The sequence below is a fragment of the Myotis lucifugus genome, unplaced genomic scaffold (genome assembly GCF_000147115.1).
Source record: "Myotis lucifugus unplaced genomic scaffold, Myoluc2.0 scaffold_88, whole genome shotgun sequence".
Lineage (NCBI taxonomy): Eukaryota > Metazoa > Chordata > Mammalia > Chiroptera > Vespertilionidae > Myotis > Myotis lucifugus.
The window spans coordinates 4,117,415-4,134,625 of NW_005871136.1; the positions used below are offsets into that span (position 1 = coordinate 4,117,415).

The following is a 17,211-nucleotide window of genomic DNA, read 5'->3' on the forward strand; positions in this document are numbered from 1 at the left end:
AGTCTGTTGGTACACGTGAAGTGGCCCCAGATTATAGCTTACAGGGAGACTAGCTGTGTGGAGAAGCGGCTATCTTGAGACAGTTTCACAGGGACCATGGATGGGAGGCATGGTGGCCAAAATAATTAGTCCCCAGTTGGATAGGATTTCTCTTGGGACACTGTCTCAGTTCTGGGAGTCCTCTCTGATGGATGGGTGTCAACATCTTGGCCTTAGACAGTTTGGGCTGATGTGGAGCTGACTGTGGGTGCTAAGGCTGGTATGGAAGGTGGTAGTGGTGAGTTTACTAGCCATGTGCTGCCTGATGTCCACTTGTTTGCCCCCTGTCATCTTACATCCTCATCTTATACCTCAATGATTGCGTAGTCCGCCAGCGGGTCTTACTTCAATTCTGTTTTGCAGTTCTGTTCAAACCCTGCCTTGTCCCGTTCAGCCTGTAGCAATCCATTACGGTAGAGTGGGCCAAGTCGGACGAGCATCCACAGTCTTCCGTGGTCTGGGTCCACCTGACTTCAGTCCCTGCTACCAGCACTCAGAGACTGAGGCCTCCAAGCCTGGTCCCTTACTCTCATCCGCAAGTACCTGTGGTCGGACTTGGCTGTAACAATTGTGTGTGCTTCTTGTCCCTCTTTGTCCAGATCTTACCCCTTCAAGGCTCAGCTTAAGTCCTATTTCTTTTTTTTGTTGTTGTTAATATATTTTATTGATTTTTTTACAGAGAGGAAGGGAGAGGGATAGAGAGCTAGAAACATCGATGAGAGAGAAACATCAATCAGCTGCCTCCTGCACACCCCCTACTGGGGATGTGCCCGCAACCAAGGTACATGCCCTTGACCAGAATCGAACCCGGGACCCTTCAGTCCGCAGGCCAACGCTCTATCTACTGAGCCAAACCGGTTAGGGCAAGTCCTACTTCTTATATGACTACTCTCCCTTCTCTAACTTACATTTAGTCATCTGTAGAAACGTGTGCTTGGTTATAACCTGTGTCTCATGTGTAACTGATCAACCTGATTAATCATCCTCTGCTTTTCTGGAAAAAACATCTGCCTTAAATCTGCACCACATCATCTGTGGAAACACGAGGCAGGCCATCCTTCACTTGGCCTGCGCCCCTGTCTCTCTTTCCTTCTCCAGGACCTAGGTCTTCTAATTGACTCTCCTTTCTCATCCATCTCTTTGCCTGTACTGGGTCGTCCCATAGCAGTGAAATATATTTTTTAAAATATGTTTTTATTGATTTTCTTTAGAGAGAGAGGAAGGGAGAGGGTGAGATGATAGAAACATCAAGGGTAGAGAAACAGTGACCAGCTGCCTCCTGCATGCCCCCTACTGGGGATGGAGTCCACAACCCAGGCATATCGCCAGACTGGGAATTGAACCAGTGACCTCTTGGTGCATGGGATGATGTTCAATCCACTAAGCCACGCTGGCCGGCCCAATGAAATATTCTTAACTCCCATCTTTAAAAACAATCAGCTAACCTTGCTCTATCCGCATCCTTCCCTCAATTCTGCCCCACTTTTCTGCTCCTTGTCAGAGCAAACTAACAGAGCTGTCCCCACTCCCACGTCTTGCTTATCTTCAGTTTGCTCTGGTCTGTATTTCCTCTTTTTCTCACCTCTGTGCTCTCAGATCCCAGTGGACACTCTGCCACCTGCTCACCCTTAGCACCCTCTATTCTTAACCACTTTTTGGAACCTGTACCTGGTTTTCCTTCTACCTTACTAACTGCTCCTTCTTCGTCTCTTTAGTCACTTGCCTTTGTACACTCTGATTCTGCCACAGCGTCTAGTCCTGTCTCTAGTCTTGTCTTTCTCTTTCCAGTCTAAATGCTGGGGAGTCTCAGAGTTCTTGTTCCTCAGAATGTTAGGGCTTTCAACACCATGCATATGCTAATGACTCCCAGCCTACTTCCCATTTCAGACACGTGTATCCAGCTGCTGCTTACTGTTTCCATGTGGATGCAGATGGGTATATTGTACTTAACTCTAAAAGTTGAACGTTCAGCCGAAACCGGTTTGGCTCAGTGGATAGAGCGTCGGCCTGCGGACTGAAAGGTCCCAGGTTCGATTCCGGTCAAGGGCATGTACCTGGGTTGCGGGCACATCCCCAGTGGGAGATGTGCAGGAGGCAGCTGGTCGATGTTTCTCTCTCATCGATGTTTCTAACTCTCTCTCTCCCTTCCTCTCTGTAAAAAAATCAATAAAATATATTTAAAAAAAAATAAAAAAATAAAAGTTGAACGTTCAAATGTATTCATACACACTCACACACATACATGTACACACCCGCAGCCTCCCAGGCTCACTCCCTGTTCCTTTCTGCTCCTTAGTGGCCCTAATTACTTAACCCAGAAACATAGATATCATCCTTAATTCTCCTTCTTTGTATGTTAACATCCAATTTGTTGGCAAGTAAGTTCTGTCATTTCTACTTCCAAAACGGTCTAGTCATGTCTCTGACTCCACTGCCCCCTCCTTGTCTAAGCCACCTGACGTCCCCCTGGAATACTGCTATAGTTTCCCAACCCATCCCTGCTATTCCTCTCATTCTGCAATCCAGTCTCCACCATGGAGCCACACTGATCTTGGAAAGTAGATCAGATCATTTCGTTCTCTCCTTTAGTATTTTCCTGGGCACTTAGAATAAAATCCCCACATCCAGGGGCGGTGTGTAGTGGCTTTCTGCCTGCCTCTCCAGTTTTCTCCTAGATCCTGGCCCCCTTGCTCCTCACGCTGGGGTCAGGCTGGCTTCCTCTCTGTGCTTGGGCTCATCGAGGTCTGTCTCCCATCAGGGCCTTAGACACTTGTTCCAGCAACCTCTTTGTGCATGGGATTATATGTTCAATCCACTGAGCCACAGTTTCTCACCTTTATACACTCACCCTCAGCCTGCCAGGCGCATTCCCTATTCCTGGAAAACCAGGCAAAGGTATCACAGAAGCCAAGAGAAGGACAATGTTCAGTCCACTGGAACACTCTGGTAGCTGCTTCCATTTAGTCTGTCACATCTTTTCACAATGTCACCTTCTTTCCTGACCACGGTGTTAAAGTTGGTTACTCTTTGTGACTTACTTTGTTTATTGCCGCCACTTTCGAATACACACTCACACAGTCTCATCGTCTCTCAGATGTAAGTTACTAAAGGCTGGGACCTCCTCACTATTGCTCGCTGCTGTATCAAAGTTAGCACAATACATGGGACTCAGTCAGTCTTCACCTACTTGCTAAATGAACGATTGTTTTTATTTCATCCTTTTTTCTCATGAATCGTATGCGCTCAGCACAGTAGAATGAAATATGTTTGGTTTTTCTGTCTAGGTCAAGTGCTTGGGAACTCCTCCTGACTGAGTGAGCGCACGCCTCCCATTGCTGACAGACGTGATGTTTTACCGGTTGCTATCGGTGGTCCAGAGACAAAGAACCAGCCGAGGATGGCAGAACTGGCCCTCAGCCAGAAGTGGTGCATCAGCGGCCGAGGCGCATTCTGTCGCCCTGCCTGCCCAGGCGCAGGTGGTCATCTGTGGCGGGGGAATCATGGGCACATCCGTGGCCTATCACCTGTCCAAGATGGGGTGGAAGGACATTGTCCTTTTGGAGCAGGGCAGGTAAGGATCCACTGGGCATGATTCCCTCCTTCCCTCTCCTCCTCCTGTTGGTGATACTGTCTCACCACTAGCTAATCAGTGTTGCTAGGAGCATGAGAAGAATCACAGGTGGAAATCCTGTACTGGGCTTTGTTTGGTGATGCTTAAAACTCATGTTTCCTGGTTTTGGAGAGCTGGCAGAGTCCCGCAAACCAAGTGTCTGAAGCATGCGTTTATTCACGTTCAGAGCACATCTTGCCATCTGTTCTCCTTCTTATAGTCAGGCAGCAACACAAATCCTGGGGCCAAGAGCTCCCTCTAGGAGTCAGAATGAAATTGCCTGCATCCTGCTCTATTTGTTTGTTTGTTTTTAATATATGTATTTTTATTGATTTCCGAGAGGAAAGGAGAGGGAGAGAGAAATAGAAACATCAGGGATGAGAGAGAATCATTGATTGGCTGCTGCCTGCATACCCCACACTGGGGATTGAGCCCACAACCCGGGCATGAGCCCTGACTGGAGATCGAACAATGATCTGGTTTATAGGCTGATGCTCAACCACTGAGCCATGCAGGCCAGGCTGCTCTATTTGTTTTTGTTTTTCATTTAAGTAAGTTATTTTGAAAGAATTTAGGATTTACAGAAAAATTGAGTATACAGGAGGTTGTTCCCATCGAACTTACCCCCACTTTCACTTGTTATTAACATCCTATATTAGTGGTACCAACTCAGTAATGAACCAACATTGATATGTTGTTATTAACTATAGCTCATAGCTTTTTTGAATTCTTCATTTTACCCCTAGTGTTTTTTATCTGTTTCAGGCTTTTGTTGTTCTTTTGCCTACAACAAATTGGACATTTTTTAAAAGTTTATTATTTCTTAAAAGGAAATACATTGACATGAGTCAGAATAGAAAATTGTAGAAGAGTGTCCAGGGAAAGTCTTTCTCCCATCCCTGACCTCTGGCTTCAGGTTTCCCTCACTGGAGGCAAGTTAAGTTCCTGATGAATCGGACCAGATGCTCTCTCCACATAGGAACACATCTGTGTTCTTCAGTATATATTGGTGTAAATGGGTGTCCATTTGTTTATTCCCTGTTTTATACAAGTGGTAGCATTCCTTGCCTTGCTTTTCTCAATAGGATTGTTCCACACTGTGGGATAAAAGCTTTCTTATTCCTTTTTCATGGCTGTATAGTATTCCACTGTGTAGGTAAACTCCAAAATTTGAAATCAGTGTCATGTTGATGGACATGTAGGTGTTTCCATCTTTCGACACACAGAACAGTGCTGTAGCTGGGACTTGAACTGGCTGCATTCATAGGTATGAGTCCACCTAACAGCCTTGCGATCCATCCTGCAGGCTGGCTGCTGGCTCTACGAGGTTCTGTGCAGGCATCATAAGCACTGCCAGGCACTTGGGCATTGAGCAGAAGATGGCAGACTATTCAAACAAACTGTACCAGCAGCTGGAGCAAGAAACAGGGATCCAAACAGGTAAGCAGGGGTCTGCCATTTTCTGCTGTGCCCGTCCCCAGACTCTGTTGCTGGGACTGTGTGTGGTCCCTAGGAGCTGGCCTGGTGAGTGGTCATTCAGACCTGAGTTGTAGTTTGGGCTCTGCCACTAGTCAGAGTATTACTTTGGGCAAGTCATTTTGCTTTTGAGCCGTCTTTGTTTCGTATTTTTATTTTATTATTTTTAAAAAATATGTTCTTGTTGATTTCAGAGAGGAAAGGAGAGGCAGAAAGAGAGGGAGAGAAAGAAACATCAGTGATGAGAGAGAATCACTGATTGTCTGCCTCCTGCACACCCCCTACTGGGGATTGAGCCTACCACCTGGGCATGTGCCCAGACCAGGAATTGAACCTTGACCTCCTGGTTCATGGGTTGAATGATCAACCACTGAGCCACGCCGGCCAAGCTTTGTTTCCCTGTTTTTAAAATGAGGAGATTCAATCATCATTCCAGACCCTTTTCAGATGGTATAATTCTTATGATATTAAGGTTTTCCTGGGCCATTTTCTATATATTTCACTTGAAGTGTAGTAAGTGACAGCATTGGCTCCTACAGGAGGAAGAGGAGGAGGAGGAGGAGGAATTTAAGTTAGGTGCTTGGAAGCTAAATCAGAGTTTGACCCATTGAAGTACCAAGGATGTTCCTGACTCTACAGCATTCACACGTTTCTCCTTACCTGTGTAACTTGGGGAGAAGGACTAGCTAGCTAGCTCTGGAGTGAGTAGGAACTGTCCCAGGAAGAGGAGGACCCATCTACACGATGGTCCCGTACGATCGAAGGCAGAAAGAATGGCTATCAGTTTGTTGTAAGGTGACGGATTAGCAGAAGCCCAACCTGAAGCCTGCTCTGGTGGCTGATGAGAATGTGGTGAGCGCACTAATCATCGTGAGTGGGTAGCGAGGCCCAGTGATGAAATTCCACACTTGCCTATGTCAGGGTCGTTCTTTTGAAGACATTGCATAAAATGAATCAGATAATTCGAGACTAATCCTGACAGGGGGTGGTAGCTTTGTCTTTTGCCAGCTGCAGTGGCTCTGCCATGTGATCAGTAGCAGACTATTCAAACAAGAGTCTAAGCACAGTGCGTGGTTTACCTCGCCAGCCCTTTTAGAAATCATGTGACCGCTGACAACATTTTCATTAGGGAAAGGGAGATTTGAAATTTTTTTAAAAATATATTTTATTGATTTTTTACAGAGAGAAAGGGAGAGGGATAGAGAGTTAGAAACATCAATGAGAGAGAAACATTGATCAGCTGCCTCCTGCACACCCCCCACTGGGGATGTGCCCGCAACCAAGGTACATGCCCTTGACCAGAATCGAACCTGGGACCCTTCAGTCCGCAGGCCGATGTTCTATCCGCTGAGCCAAACCGGTCAGGGCGAGATTTGAAATTTTGATCACAAGTAAGGGTTTATCACATTTCCATTTTATATAGTTCATACTGTCAAGAAGTGTAACCTCATTTGTAAATTGTAGAGGAAGACTGATTGTCTAGTAACTAGGATTTGATAGCCATGGAAGGAGAGAGATGCCACGAGAGGATTCAGAGGCCTGGAAGAAGAGGCTGTGTATTCTCGGGCACATGGCAGGGCCAGGCCTGGGTGAGACCAGTATGCATCCTGGGCGCCTTGACCCCATGGTGTCATTGCCCTTGGCCAGGCCTCCTGTTGAAGGGCAGGGCTCTCCAGTGAACGTGGTAAAAGTGCTTCCTGCTGCCGCACAGTCTCTGGCTTTTACTAGGGAAGATGCTGCTACAGGCAGGACAGGCAGGAAGCAGTCCCTTCGTTGGGTTTAATGATGGCAACAGGTACTTGAATCAGACATTAACTGGGTTTGAGTCAGAATAGGGTCCACATAATAGGCTCCTGTTCCATTGGGCCAGATACTAGTGCATTGCCCGGCCTTGCATCACTCAGGTGGTGCGATTCCACAGGAATCAGGGTTACAGGTTCTTTTCTGTAAAGTGAGTGAGCTTAGCTTGCTTTCTGGATCACCATCTGGAACCTTGTAGGCGCGACTTCTCCTTGGTACTTGTGGGCAGTGAGGAAGCCAGGCGAGCGAGAGAAGGGGACCAGCCTCAGTCTCACGCCTGTGGTCGTTCACCAGTGGTGCAGGGAAAGGTGACAGGGCCCCGAGGAGGGAGGAGAGGCCGCCTGTCCCGCGTTGTGCAGGTGCCTGCCATGGTCACTTCACTCATGGACTGCTGGTGGGTCATGAAATAAGAAGGAAGTGACATACGTGCACCTAGATTTAAGGGGAGATATTATCTGCTTCTCCTCTGAAAACAGTCCATTTACTCGAGATGTTCGTTCACTACCTGCTAATCAGACTCAGCAGATGACCCGAGTCCTCATCCCCGACTGTGATGTTAGTGTGGGCAGTGCTTCAATCTCAGTGTGACTTTTGTCAAGTGAATGAGAGGTAACGTAATGGCTTTTATAATCTTTGGAAAGTATTCCATATAGTCCTTGATCTTATAATAAGGGTCATTCTTTTACAGCTGAAGAAACCTAGATTCAGGGAGTTGAATTGTTTTTCCAAGTCAGTAATCATTCATTTATAAAAAATTTAGTGGGATAAAAGGAACATATATGCAGTGGTACTCTGCTCTATGTAATCTATGGTAGTGAGTAGAAAATGACTTCTGAACCTTTTTCTGAAATTCAGGCTGTGTTAGCCACACGTCATTGGACTACTCTGGTAAACATACTATATTTAAACACCAATCTCTGAACTTTCAGTTCTCCACACTGAGACATTCTTTTGTCAGTGAAGGGTATATTCATATGATGATTTCTAAAGAAACTAAGAAAACAAATTATTCTCATTAATACTTCCTTTGAAATGATAACTGATTCAACTCTTTCTTCATAAGAACTAAGAGACATGGCATTTTAGGGGACTTGAAATTGACCCAGATGTAATAAGGTGGTGTCTGGTATGTTGATTTCAAACAACAGAAAGTGACTCTGGCTGCAGTGGGCACAAGGAGTTTGTGGAAGGCTATTGGGTGCCTATAGATTTGTCAGGACGTTGCCAGAGGCAGCGTGGAGGCCAGGACGTGAGTCCCCACAGCAGGCAGGGCCTCAGCTGAAACAGGAGCCATCTGGCCTAGATGCTCTGCATCCAAGATGAGTGACCTCCAGCCATTCACCTGCTTGCTCAAGACCGAATATTCCAGGGGGTTACATGCCCCCAAAACTCCGGGGAGAAAATCTAAGCAGAGTGAAGAATATGCGTCTGGGTTATCTCTACCTGCCCCCAAGTATTTTTTAGCCGTGGTATCTTTCATTTTTATTTTATGAGTGATTTCATGTGCATTAAAATCTCATTTCATCTTCACAAAACTCTGAGCCAAGAATGTTTGGATGGTGGCAGTGCCAGGACTCACCACAGGTCTTCTCACTTATAATCCCAGGGGCTTGCCTCTTCGCCACCCCACGTTTGTCCTGGTCGGTCTCAGTCCGGCTGATTGATTGTTCTTACAGGTTACATACGGACAGGCTCCATCTTTCTGGCCCAGACGCAGGACCGGCTGATCTCCCTGAAGCGCATCAACTCCAGGCTGAAGTATGTGTGAGGCTAGAAGCCTGTGCTGGCTGTACTGCCCCCGCCCTCTGTCAGAGGCCAGTGACGTCATTGTCCCCTTTGTTCCGTGGCAGTGTGATAGGCATCCCTTCTGAGATCATCTCCCCCAAGAAAGTGGCCGAGCTGCACCCTCTGCTCAACGTGCATGACCTGGCGGGGGCCATGCACGTCCCCGAGGACGCGGTGGTGTCCTCTGCTGACGTGGCTCTTGCCCTGGCAAGTGCTGCCTCCCAAAATGGTAAGCAGACTGGGGACAAGGGAGGAAGAGGTTGTCGAAGAAATTGTCTCACAATAGGCAACGACACCAACTCAGCTACTGTGTTGTACACTGGCTCTTTTATTTTTAAGTATATTTTTATTGATTTCAGAGAGGAAGGGAGAGGGAGAGAGAGATAGAAACATCAATGATGAGAGAGAATCATTGATGGCTGCCTCCTGCACGCCCCACACTGGGGGTCAAGCCCACAACCCAGGCCTGTGTCCTGACTGGGAATAGAACCACGACCTCCTGGTTCAAGGTCGATGCTCAGCCACTGAGCGATGCCAGCTGGGCTACACTGGCTCTTTTTGTTTTAATACACTATCTGTTACTATTTTTCCTCGGGGCCACATTTTTCTTATTGAAGTCCTGAGGAACCCTGGTTTAGTGCTGACTTAGTACCCTTCAGACTTCAGGGACTCCTTCCCCACCAAACTGAGAGGCTCCAAGGTTACTACACACCTTGGGGATTTAATCCACAGCTTGGATCATGTCCCGGGTTTGAGTGAACGAGGGAGGACACCTCAGTGTCCATGGTGTTGTGCACTTTGAATGAACTGATTCATCATGTGGGTAGATAGGATGTAAGCTGTCCTATTTGAACTTTTCTCTCCTGCCCCTTTTATGATTCCTGGAATTGAACTGTGCACTAAAGTCCCTTATTAAATTTGCCTGCCATTTTTAACCTGGGGAAAGTCTCATTTACAGTCTCAGGGTGTGGTCCTTAGGGGTGTTTTGTTTTTTAAAATTAAAGCTTTGACCTGGCCTTTTCAGTATTTCTTATGAGTTGAGAATCTGCTGCAGCTGCCTTAATTGTGGACCATCTGAGGATTGATGCCCAACTCTTTCTTTACCTTGAACAGGTGTTCAGATCTATGACCGGACAAGTGTTGTTCACGTGATGATCAAAAAAGGTGAAGTTACTGGCGTGGAGACAGATAAAGGACAGATCGAATGCCAGTATTTTGTCAATTGTGCTGGTCAGGTAAGTTAGCAACAATAGCGGGATCTCTGGTTTTCTTATTTACCTTTTATCTCCGGGACTTTTGGTGTAGAGACTTAAGATTATTTAGGGACAAAGTAAAGGGATGCAGGGGGCACACTGAGGGCTGGAACTCGGGGCTCTTGTGCTCGAACTCGGAAACCTGCACTGCTCCCCTGTGGAGCTGCGGTGCCTCCTCCTCCTCCCTGGTGAACTGGTGCTCCCCTGTCCGGGCCCTGGAAGCACTTGTGCATTGACATAAATCCCTGGCATTGGATCTTCCTGTGGTAGTTTGTTTCATTCAACAACCTAGCAAGTAAAGTATTAGGCTGTTCTGTTGTGTCAGGAGCATAGATTCAGTTTCCAGAACACTAAGCTGCTTGTGCTTTGAAGACACATTGGTCCTTTCTGTCCACTCTACAGTTTAAGGTGATGTAGGGATACTTCCTGTTCTGTGAAGCTCATTTATGATGGTACTTGGGGTTTGTCTTGAAGCCAGGCATTTCGTTAGAAGGCCTCCTTTGCTCCCCATGAGCTCCTTTTACTATGGGAAATCTGCCTTCTTTTGATCTAAAAGTAAGTTTTATGACTTAAAACGTCTAGTGTTGTTCCCCATTCAAATAATTAACCTAAAGCAGGCTGAGTCTTGGCTTCCCTCACTGACATTGTTGCAAGAGCACACACAGGCCACTTGAAATTAAACTCTTTTCAAGCGGCTGAACTTGCTCATGTGTCTTTCTGTTCCTCTTCCACCCACAATCAATCTGTCCATTTGTAGTGGGCATACGAGCTGGGTCTGTCCAACGAGGAGCCGATTAGTATCCCGTTACATGCCTGCGAACACTTCTACCTCCTGACTCGCCCCTTGGAGACCCCTCTGCAGAGCAACACACCAAGTGAGGACCTGCACTTTGTTTTTAATCTTGTTTCCTTGCCGCTGTTCTGTCCTCTGAAGGAAGACTCTGCGAAGGACAGGCTGTGTCCGAAAGAGCTTTTCCTTTCTAGAGCATGTTACAGGGAGGGGGCCCAGTTCTGACTTTCCTTCAAGAACTCTTTATGAAAGGATGGTCAAACGGGCATTCTACTTAAGCAGTTTTTCTGCAAGCTAATTGTAGTCCCAGACAGAGGTCTAAATTGACAATATTTGGAATATAACCTGGAGTTTTTGACCTGAATGCTATAAACTCAGGGTATTCTGTGACCCCGAGTGCTGTGGAGAGGGCTGATTTCACGTGGAAGGTCTGAATCCTGCAGTGGGCTCGGCAGTGCCCCCTTTCCTTAGGCTCTATGTGGCACAGTGGCAGTTACGTAGTTTGGTTGTGAGGACTAGTCAAAGCTTCTACGTAACTGATGGGGTAAAGGGCAATCAGAGAAAGTCTCCACTGTGAATCTGCGAGGGGAAACCTCCTGGATGGCCTGGAAAGGTATTTTAAAGCTGATGTGTTCATGAGACGCTGTTTGTTAGCAAAGCCAACAGCGAGCGGGTGTTTCTGCTTTGCTTTTTTCTGTCCATTTAGAAAGCTGGCTTACATCTAACCCCTGCTCTTCTCTTCCACTCCCCACTCCCTTATTGTTCCTCTCCTCAGATATTGTGGATGCAGATGGCAGAATTTATATTCGCAACTGGCAGGGTGGCATCTTGTCTGGGGGCTTTGAGAAAACCCCGAAACCAATTTTCACTGAGGGCAAGAACCAGCTGGAGATTCACAACCTACAGGAAGACTGGGACCACTTTGGTGTGTGAACTGTATCTATAAAAATAAAAGCGTAATATGCTAATTAGACCGGACAGCCGAATGACCTTCTGGACGTCCTTCCGGACGAAGCCACTGTGGCGGGGGCCAAGGCAGAGGTGGTTAGGGGTGATCAGGCAGGCAGGCAGGCAGGCGAGTGGTTAGGGGCAATCAGGCAGGCAGGTGAGCAGTTAGGGGCAATCAGGCAGGCAGAATGGTTAGGGGCAATCAGGCAGGCAGGCAAGCAGTTAGGGGCATGAGGCAGTCAGGCAAGCAGTTAGGGGCGATCGGGCAGGCAGGCGAGCAGTTAGGGGTGATCAGGCAGGCAGGCGAGCGATTAGGTGCCATCAGGCAGGCAGGCAGAGGGGTTAGGGGCAATCAGGCAGGCAGGCAGAGGGGTTAGGTGTGATCAGACAGGCAGGCAAGTGGTTAGGGGCAGTCAGGCAGGCCAATGATTAGGAGCCAGCGGTTCCAGCAGTCAGACATCCCCTGAGGGGTCCCGGATTGCAAGAGGGTGCAGGCCAGGCTGAGGGCCCGCCCCCTTCTCCCGTGCATGAATTTCGTGCACCGGGCCTCTAGTAGTAATAATAATGCCCTGTACTTATCTAAACTGTTATTTTCAAAGTATTTTCAAGAACAGCATCTCACTTGATCTTTGTAACAGCCCCATGTGGAGGTTAGAGAGGGCAGGCTACAGAGTTTGCTGGGTCTCAGGACAATTACTTGGTAGCAGATTCAGGAGACTATTCTTGGTTAATGGACTTTTGGCTTATTACTTATTCACCTAAAATTGCTGCTGAAATTTTAAGCTAGGAGGAAAACTTTTCTTAGGATTTCATAGAAGACTAGACATTTTTAGAAAGCAGAATTATTTTGTTAATGTCCTTTACTCAATTTTAAAATACTTTTAATTTTATTTATTGAATAGTTAATATATTCACATGGTTCCAAATAGAAAAGATATGAAAGGATCTATAATGAAGTTTCCTTTTTAGCCTTAATGGATTTTTTTAAAGTAAACTTTTTATGGTAGAAAATTTCAAGCCCCATCTACCTACCAGCCAGCTCCACAGTCTGGTGTCGTTGGTGACCACTGCCCCACTGGCCTGCTCCCAGATGATGGACTCACCTTAAAACAGGTTGGGCATCTGTCTTTGCAGCCATGCCAGCACAGGGAACCTGTCCTTCATTGCATCTCCCTCAGGCGCCCTGTGAGAGCTTTAGCACCGAGCCCTTCAAGACCCTTATCTGTAACGTGTTTACTCTTCCATAGCTCCTCTCCTTCCCAGAGCATCTTCTTTGTCAGTCTGCATGCCAAGCACCTCATAGGTGTGTTCCCTAATTCCAGCAAGGGCTCTGCTCTCTGATAAATGGCCCCGTTGCTGTTCTTAGAAAACCTCTTCCAAAAGATTTTATGAAAGGAGAGGGAGGAGTTAGAAAGTATGAGGAGTTGGAAGGTTTGAATTCCCTGAAGCTGAGGACTCTTGTTTGGCTGTTTTTATTGCTCAGAGCCCCTGTTGAGCTCCCTCCTGCGTAGGATGCCAGACCTGGAGACATTGGAGATCATGAAGTTGGTCAACTGCCCCGAGACCTTCACACCAGACATGAGGTGCATCATGGGCGAGTCTCCTTTGGTTAAGGGCTACTTTGTCCTGGCAGGAATGAACTCTGCTGGCCTTTCGTTTGGTGGAGGAGCTGGAAAGTAAGTCTTTGTCACTCACACTCAGTTCACTGGGCTTCTTTCTTTCTAGAATGATTTGTTAAATGGCAAATAATATATTTAATCTGGTATCTTATTATAGGAAGATACATGTAATTTTAAAGTCCCTTCAAAGTAATTACCGTGGAAGGCTCTCCTGATGTTTCTGAAATGTGCAGAGTGTCTTTGGAACCCCTATTTTGGAGTTAGTCACTAAGCCTGTGGGATGGGATTCTTGTGTACTCTTTCAGCTGTAACAAATGTGGGTCCTTTGTGTATTTAAATTTGGGAACATCCAAGTGTGGTGAGTGAGATAAATGATCATGCTGAGTATCACTAGTTTTATTGAATTGATACTAATAAAAATTTAACAAGCTGGTCATGAAAGGACAGATACTGTGTGGTTCACTCTGCGAGGTACTTAGAGTAGTCTAATTCATAGTGGATGGTACAGACAGTAAAATGCTGGTTGCCAGGGGCTGGGGCAGGGAATGGAGAGTGATTGGTTAATAAAGAGTTTTAGTTTGGGAAGATGGACGGTGGTGAAGGTTACACAATAATGTGAATGTCGGATGCCACTGAACTAGTATATGGTACACTTGAAAGTGGTTAAGATGGTCAGCTTAGTTATGTGTATTCACAATTTAAAAACTTTAAAAAAATTAATGAGGCCATTTTTCTTGAGTGACTTGTAGAATGGCTCTGAAAACAGTTACGGAAGTGGAGTTATAAAAAACCTTTGGAGCAGAGATGTGTTCAGATAACTATAACCTGTTTTACAGAGACAAAAATAAACACACGGATGTATAAATTACAGTACATCTGTATACCTTTCAGTCTTACTTCTTCCTAGATGTCCCCGTGTCTTAAACACTTTCTGGGGAATCATCATTAGAGCTAAAATCCTCATAGTGGTCTTGTGAGCACAGCAGATGGATCCATGTTTGTTTCTTCCAGAAAGTTAAGGAAATTGCCCAGAATTGCTCACCCAGTCCCTGACAAGACAGGATCTTTGATCATGTTGGTTCTTGATTCCTGGTACAGTATTGAGTGAATCCCATCTGAGGCCCAACTACCACTGCCCCTCTCCCCCCGCAACAGGTACCTCGCTGAGTGGATGGTGTATGGTTATCCCTCAGAAAACGTCTGGGAGCTGGACCTGAAGCGTTTCGGAGCCCTGCAGAGCAGCCGCACCTTTCTGCGCCACCGGGTCATGGAAGTCATGCGTAAGTGGAGCTTTATCCTGTCGCACCTGCTTGCAGGTGTCTTCTTTAGTGCCTCTTCTGTCATTCAGAGGGCAGGTTTTCCTCAGTTCTTCAGTAAATGCTTCAAGCTGAGCTTCTGATGTTTAATTGTTTCAGGCTTGTGTCAGGGACATGGTGTCCCTGTGATGTTTGTGGAACGTTTTCTCTCGCATCTTGTACCTGTTTACTTCGGGGGCAGGACAGTAGACTGACTTTCAGGTGGTAGTTCTTACCAGTCTCGGGCAGCAGCTTCTAGTATGTTCCCAGCATTGCCTGCTTCCCACTGTGCCTGGAAAGCCGATGTCAAAGTGAGTGCTCCGGCTCCCCACCTGGTCTTTGGGATCACGATGCTTTCCAGTGCAGCGAACTTGCCAACTTATTCTGAAAGCCTCAAGCTTCTCTGAGTGACTTCTGTCATTAATCCATGATACTCTGGCAAGATAGAAAACCACTTCTCATGTGCATACAAAACATTTGTCCCTGCTCTTTCTCCTTGTTCTTGCTTCCCTCCAACTTTGAAGTATCCAGCTCTTCATTTTAACTTAACTAGGTACTCTTCCTTGTCTTGTATTTGTTTTCTAGCTTTTATTTAGGAATTAAACCAAATCAGGTTGTAATTTCATTTTTCTTTTCTTTTTTAAAAATATATTTTTATTGATTTTTTTACAGAGAGGAAGGGAGAGGGATAGAGAGTTAGAAACGTCGATGAGAGAGAGACATCGATCAGCTGCCTCCTGCACACCCCCCACTGGGGATGTGCCTGCAATCCAGGTATATGTCCTTGATCAGAATTGAACCCGGGACCCTTCGGTCTGCAGGCCGATGCTCTATCCACTGAGCCAAAGCGGTTAGGGCTGTAATTTCATTTTTCTTACCCTGGGGAACTATTTTCAGACTTTGCCAAAATATGTCAAAACCAGAGGCCCGGTGCACAGATTCGTACACCGGTGGGGTCTCTAAGCCTGGCCTGCACCCTCTCGCAATCCGGGACCCTTCAGGGATGTCGGAGAGCCAGTTTCAGCCCGATCCCCGCAGGCCAGGCCCAGGGACATGCACCAGGCCTAGTATGCATATAAGATCTTTGGTTAATCTCTTCCCACCCTACCTCCTTCCCCCTTCCCTCTGAGATTCATCAGTCTGTTCCATGTTTTCATGCCTGTGTGTTGAGCGTCTGCCCCCTGGTGGTCACTGTGCGTCATAGCTACCAGCCAGTCGGCTGGTCAGCAGGTTGCTTAGGCTTTTATAAGTATACTAGAGGCCCGGTGCACAAAAATTTGTGCACTGGGGCGGGGGGGGGGTCCCCTCAGCCCGGCCTGTGCCCTCTCGCAGTCTGGGACACCTCGAGGGATGACCACCTGCTGGTTTAGGCCCGCTCCCCGGGGGATTGGGCCTAAGCTGGCAATCAGACATCCCTCTGGCAGCCCGGGAGCCCTCGGGGGATGTCCACTTGCCAGCGGGGAGCAGGCCTAAGCTGCAGTCGGACATCCTTAGCACTACTGAGGAGGCGGGAGAGGCTCCCACCACCACCACTGTACTGGCAGCCGTCAGCCTGGCTTGTGGCTGAGCAGAGCTCCCCCTGTGGGAGCGCACTGACCACCAGGGGGCAGCTCCTGCATTGAGCATCTGCCCTTTGGTGGTCAGTGTGTGTCATAGTGACCAGTCATTCCCAGTCGTTCTGCTGTTAGGGTCAGTTTGCATATTACCCTTTTATTATATAGGATACAGGCCTGGTGCATGGGTGGGGGCTGGCTGGTTTGCTCTGAAGGGTGTCCCGGATCAGGGTGGGGGTCCCGCTGGGGTGCCTGGCCAGCCTGGGTGAGGGACTGATGGGTGTTTGCAGCTGGTCACACCCCCTTCAGGGTGGGGGTCCCCACTGGGGTGCCTGGCCAGCCTGGGTGAGGGGCTGATGGCTGTTTGCAGGCTGGTCAAGCCCCCCCCCCCCCAGTAGGGACCCTCACCCCATGGAGGTTTGGCCAGCCTGGGTGAGGGGCTGATGGCTTTCAGGCTGGCCACAGCCCCTTTAGGGTGGGGGTCCCCACTGGGGTGCCTGGCCAGTCTGGGTGAGGGGCTGAGGGCTGTTTTCAGGCTGGCCAAGCCCCCTGGCGACAGAAGCTCCCAGCCTCTCCTTTTTTTCTTTTTTCTTTTATTTATTCTGGGATTTATTTACCTTCTATAATTGAAACTTTGTAGCCTTGAGAGGAGCTCAGAGCCAGTCAGGGCAGGCGGGAGGGAAGCTTGGCTTCCTCCATTGCCAGGGGCAACGAAAGCCTCCTGCTCGCTCCAGCTCCATGGCCATGGCTGGCTGAAAGCAGGTATCTGGGGTTTATTTACCTTCTATAATTGAAACTTTGTTGCTTTGAGTGGAGCTCAGAGCCTGCTGCAGCAGACGGGAAGCTTGGCTTCCTCCATCATTGGGGCAACCAAGCCTCCTGCTCACTCCAGCTCCATGGCTGCTGGCCGCCATCTTAGTTGGGTTAATTTGCATATAGTTGCTCTGATTGGCTTGTGGGTGTGGCTTAAGGCGTAGCGAAGGTATGGTCAATTTGCATGTTTGTCCTTTTTTTAAATTAAATCTTTATTGTTCAGATTATTA

General features: G+C 47.5%; 1 protein-coding gene across 5 annotated transcripts in view; it reads left to right on the forward strand.

Annotated features, from left to right (window-relative positions):
* The first annotated feature begins 3,327 nt into the window (after positions 1–3,327).
* Positions 3,328–17,211, forward strand: part of PDPR (pyruvate dehydrogenase phosphatase regulatory subunit) — a 32,378-nt gene continuing 18,494 nt past the window's right edge. The window contains exons 1-9 of one of the 5 annotated variants that reach the window (XM_006091224.3): positions 3,328–3,610; positions 4,956–5,089; positions 8,602–8,683; positions 8,776–8,939; positions 9,824–9,945; positions 10,721–10,838; positions 11,529–11,678; positions 13,185–13,377; positions 14,476–14,600. In XM_006091224.3, the coding sequence (XP_006091286.1) occupies positions 3,387–3,610; positions 4,956–5,089; positions 8,602–8,683; positions 8,776–8,939; positions 9,824–9,945; positions 10,721–10,838; positions 11,529–11,678; positions 13,185–13,377; positions 14,476–14,600 (1,312 nt within the window). In that variant the 5' untranslated portion in view covers positions 3,328–3,386. Of the gene's footprint in view, positions 3,611–4,951; positions 5,090–8,576; positions 8,684–8,775; positions 8,940–9,823; positions 9,946–10,720; positions 10,839–11,528; positions 11,679–13,184; positions 13,378–14,475; positions 14,601–17,211 lie in introns of those variants that run through there. The other 4 variants (XM_023756074.1, XM_014457972.2, XM_023756076.1 and 1 more) reach the window with 4 other exon arrangements.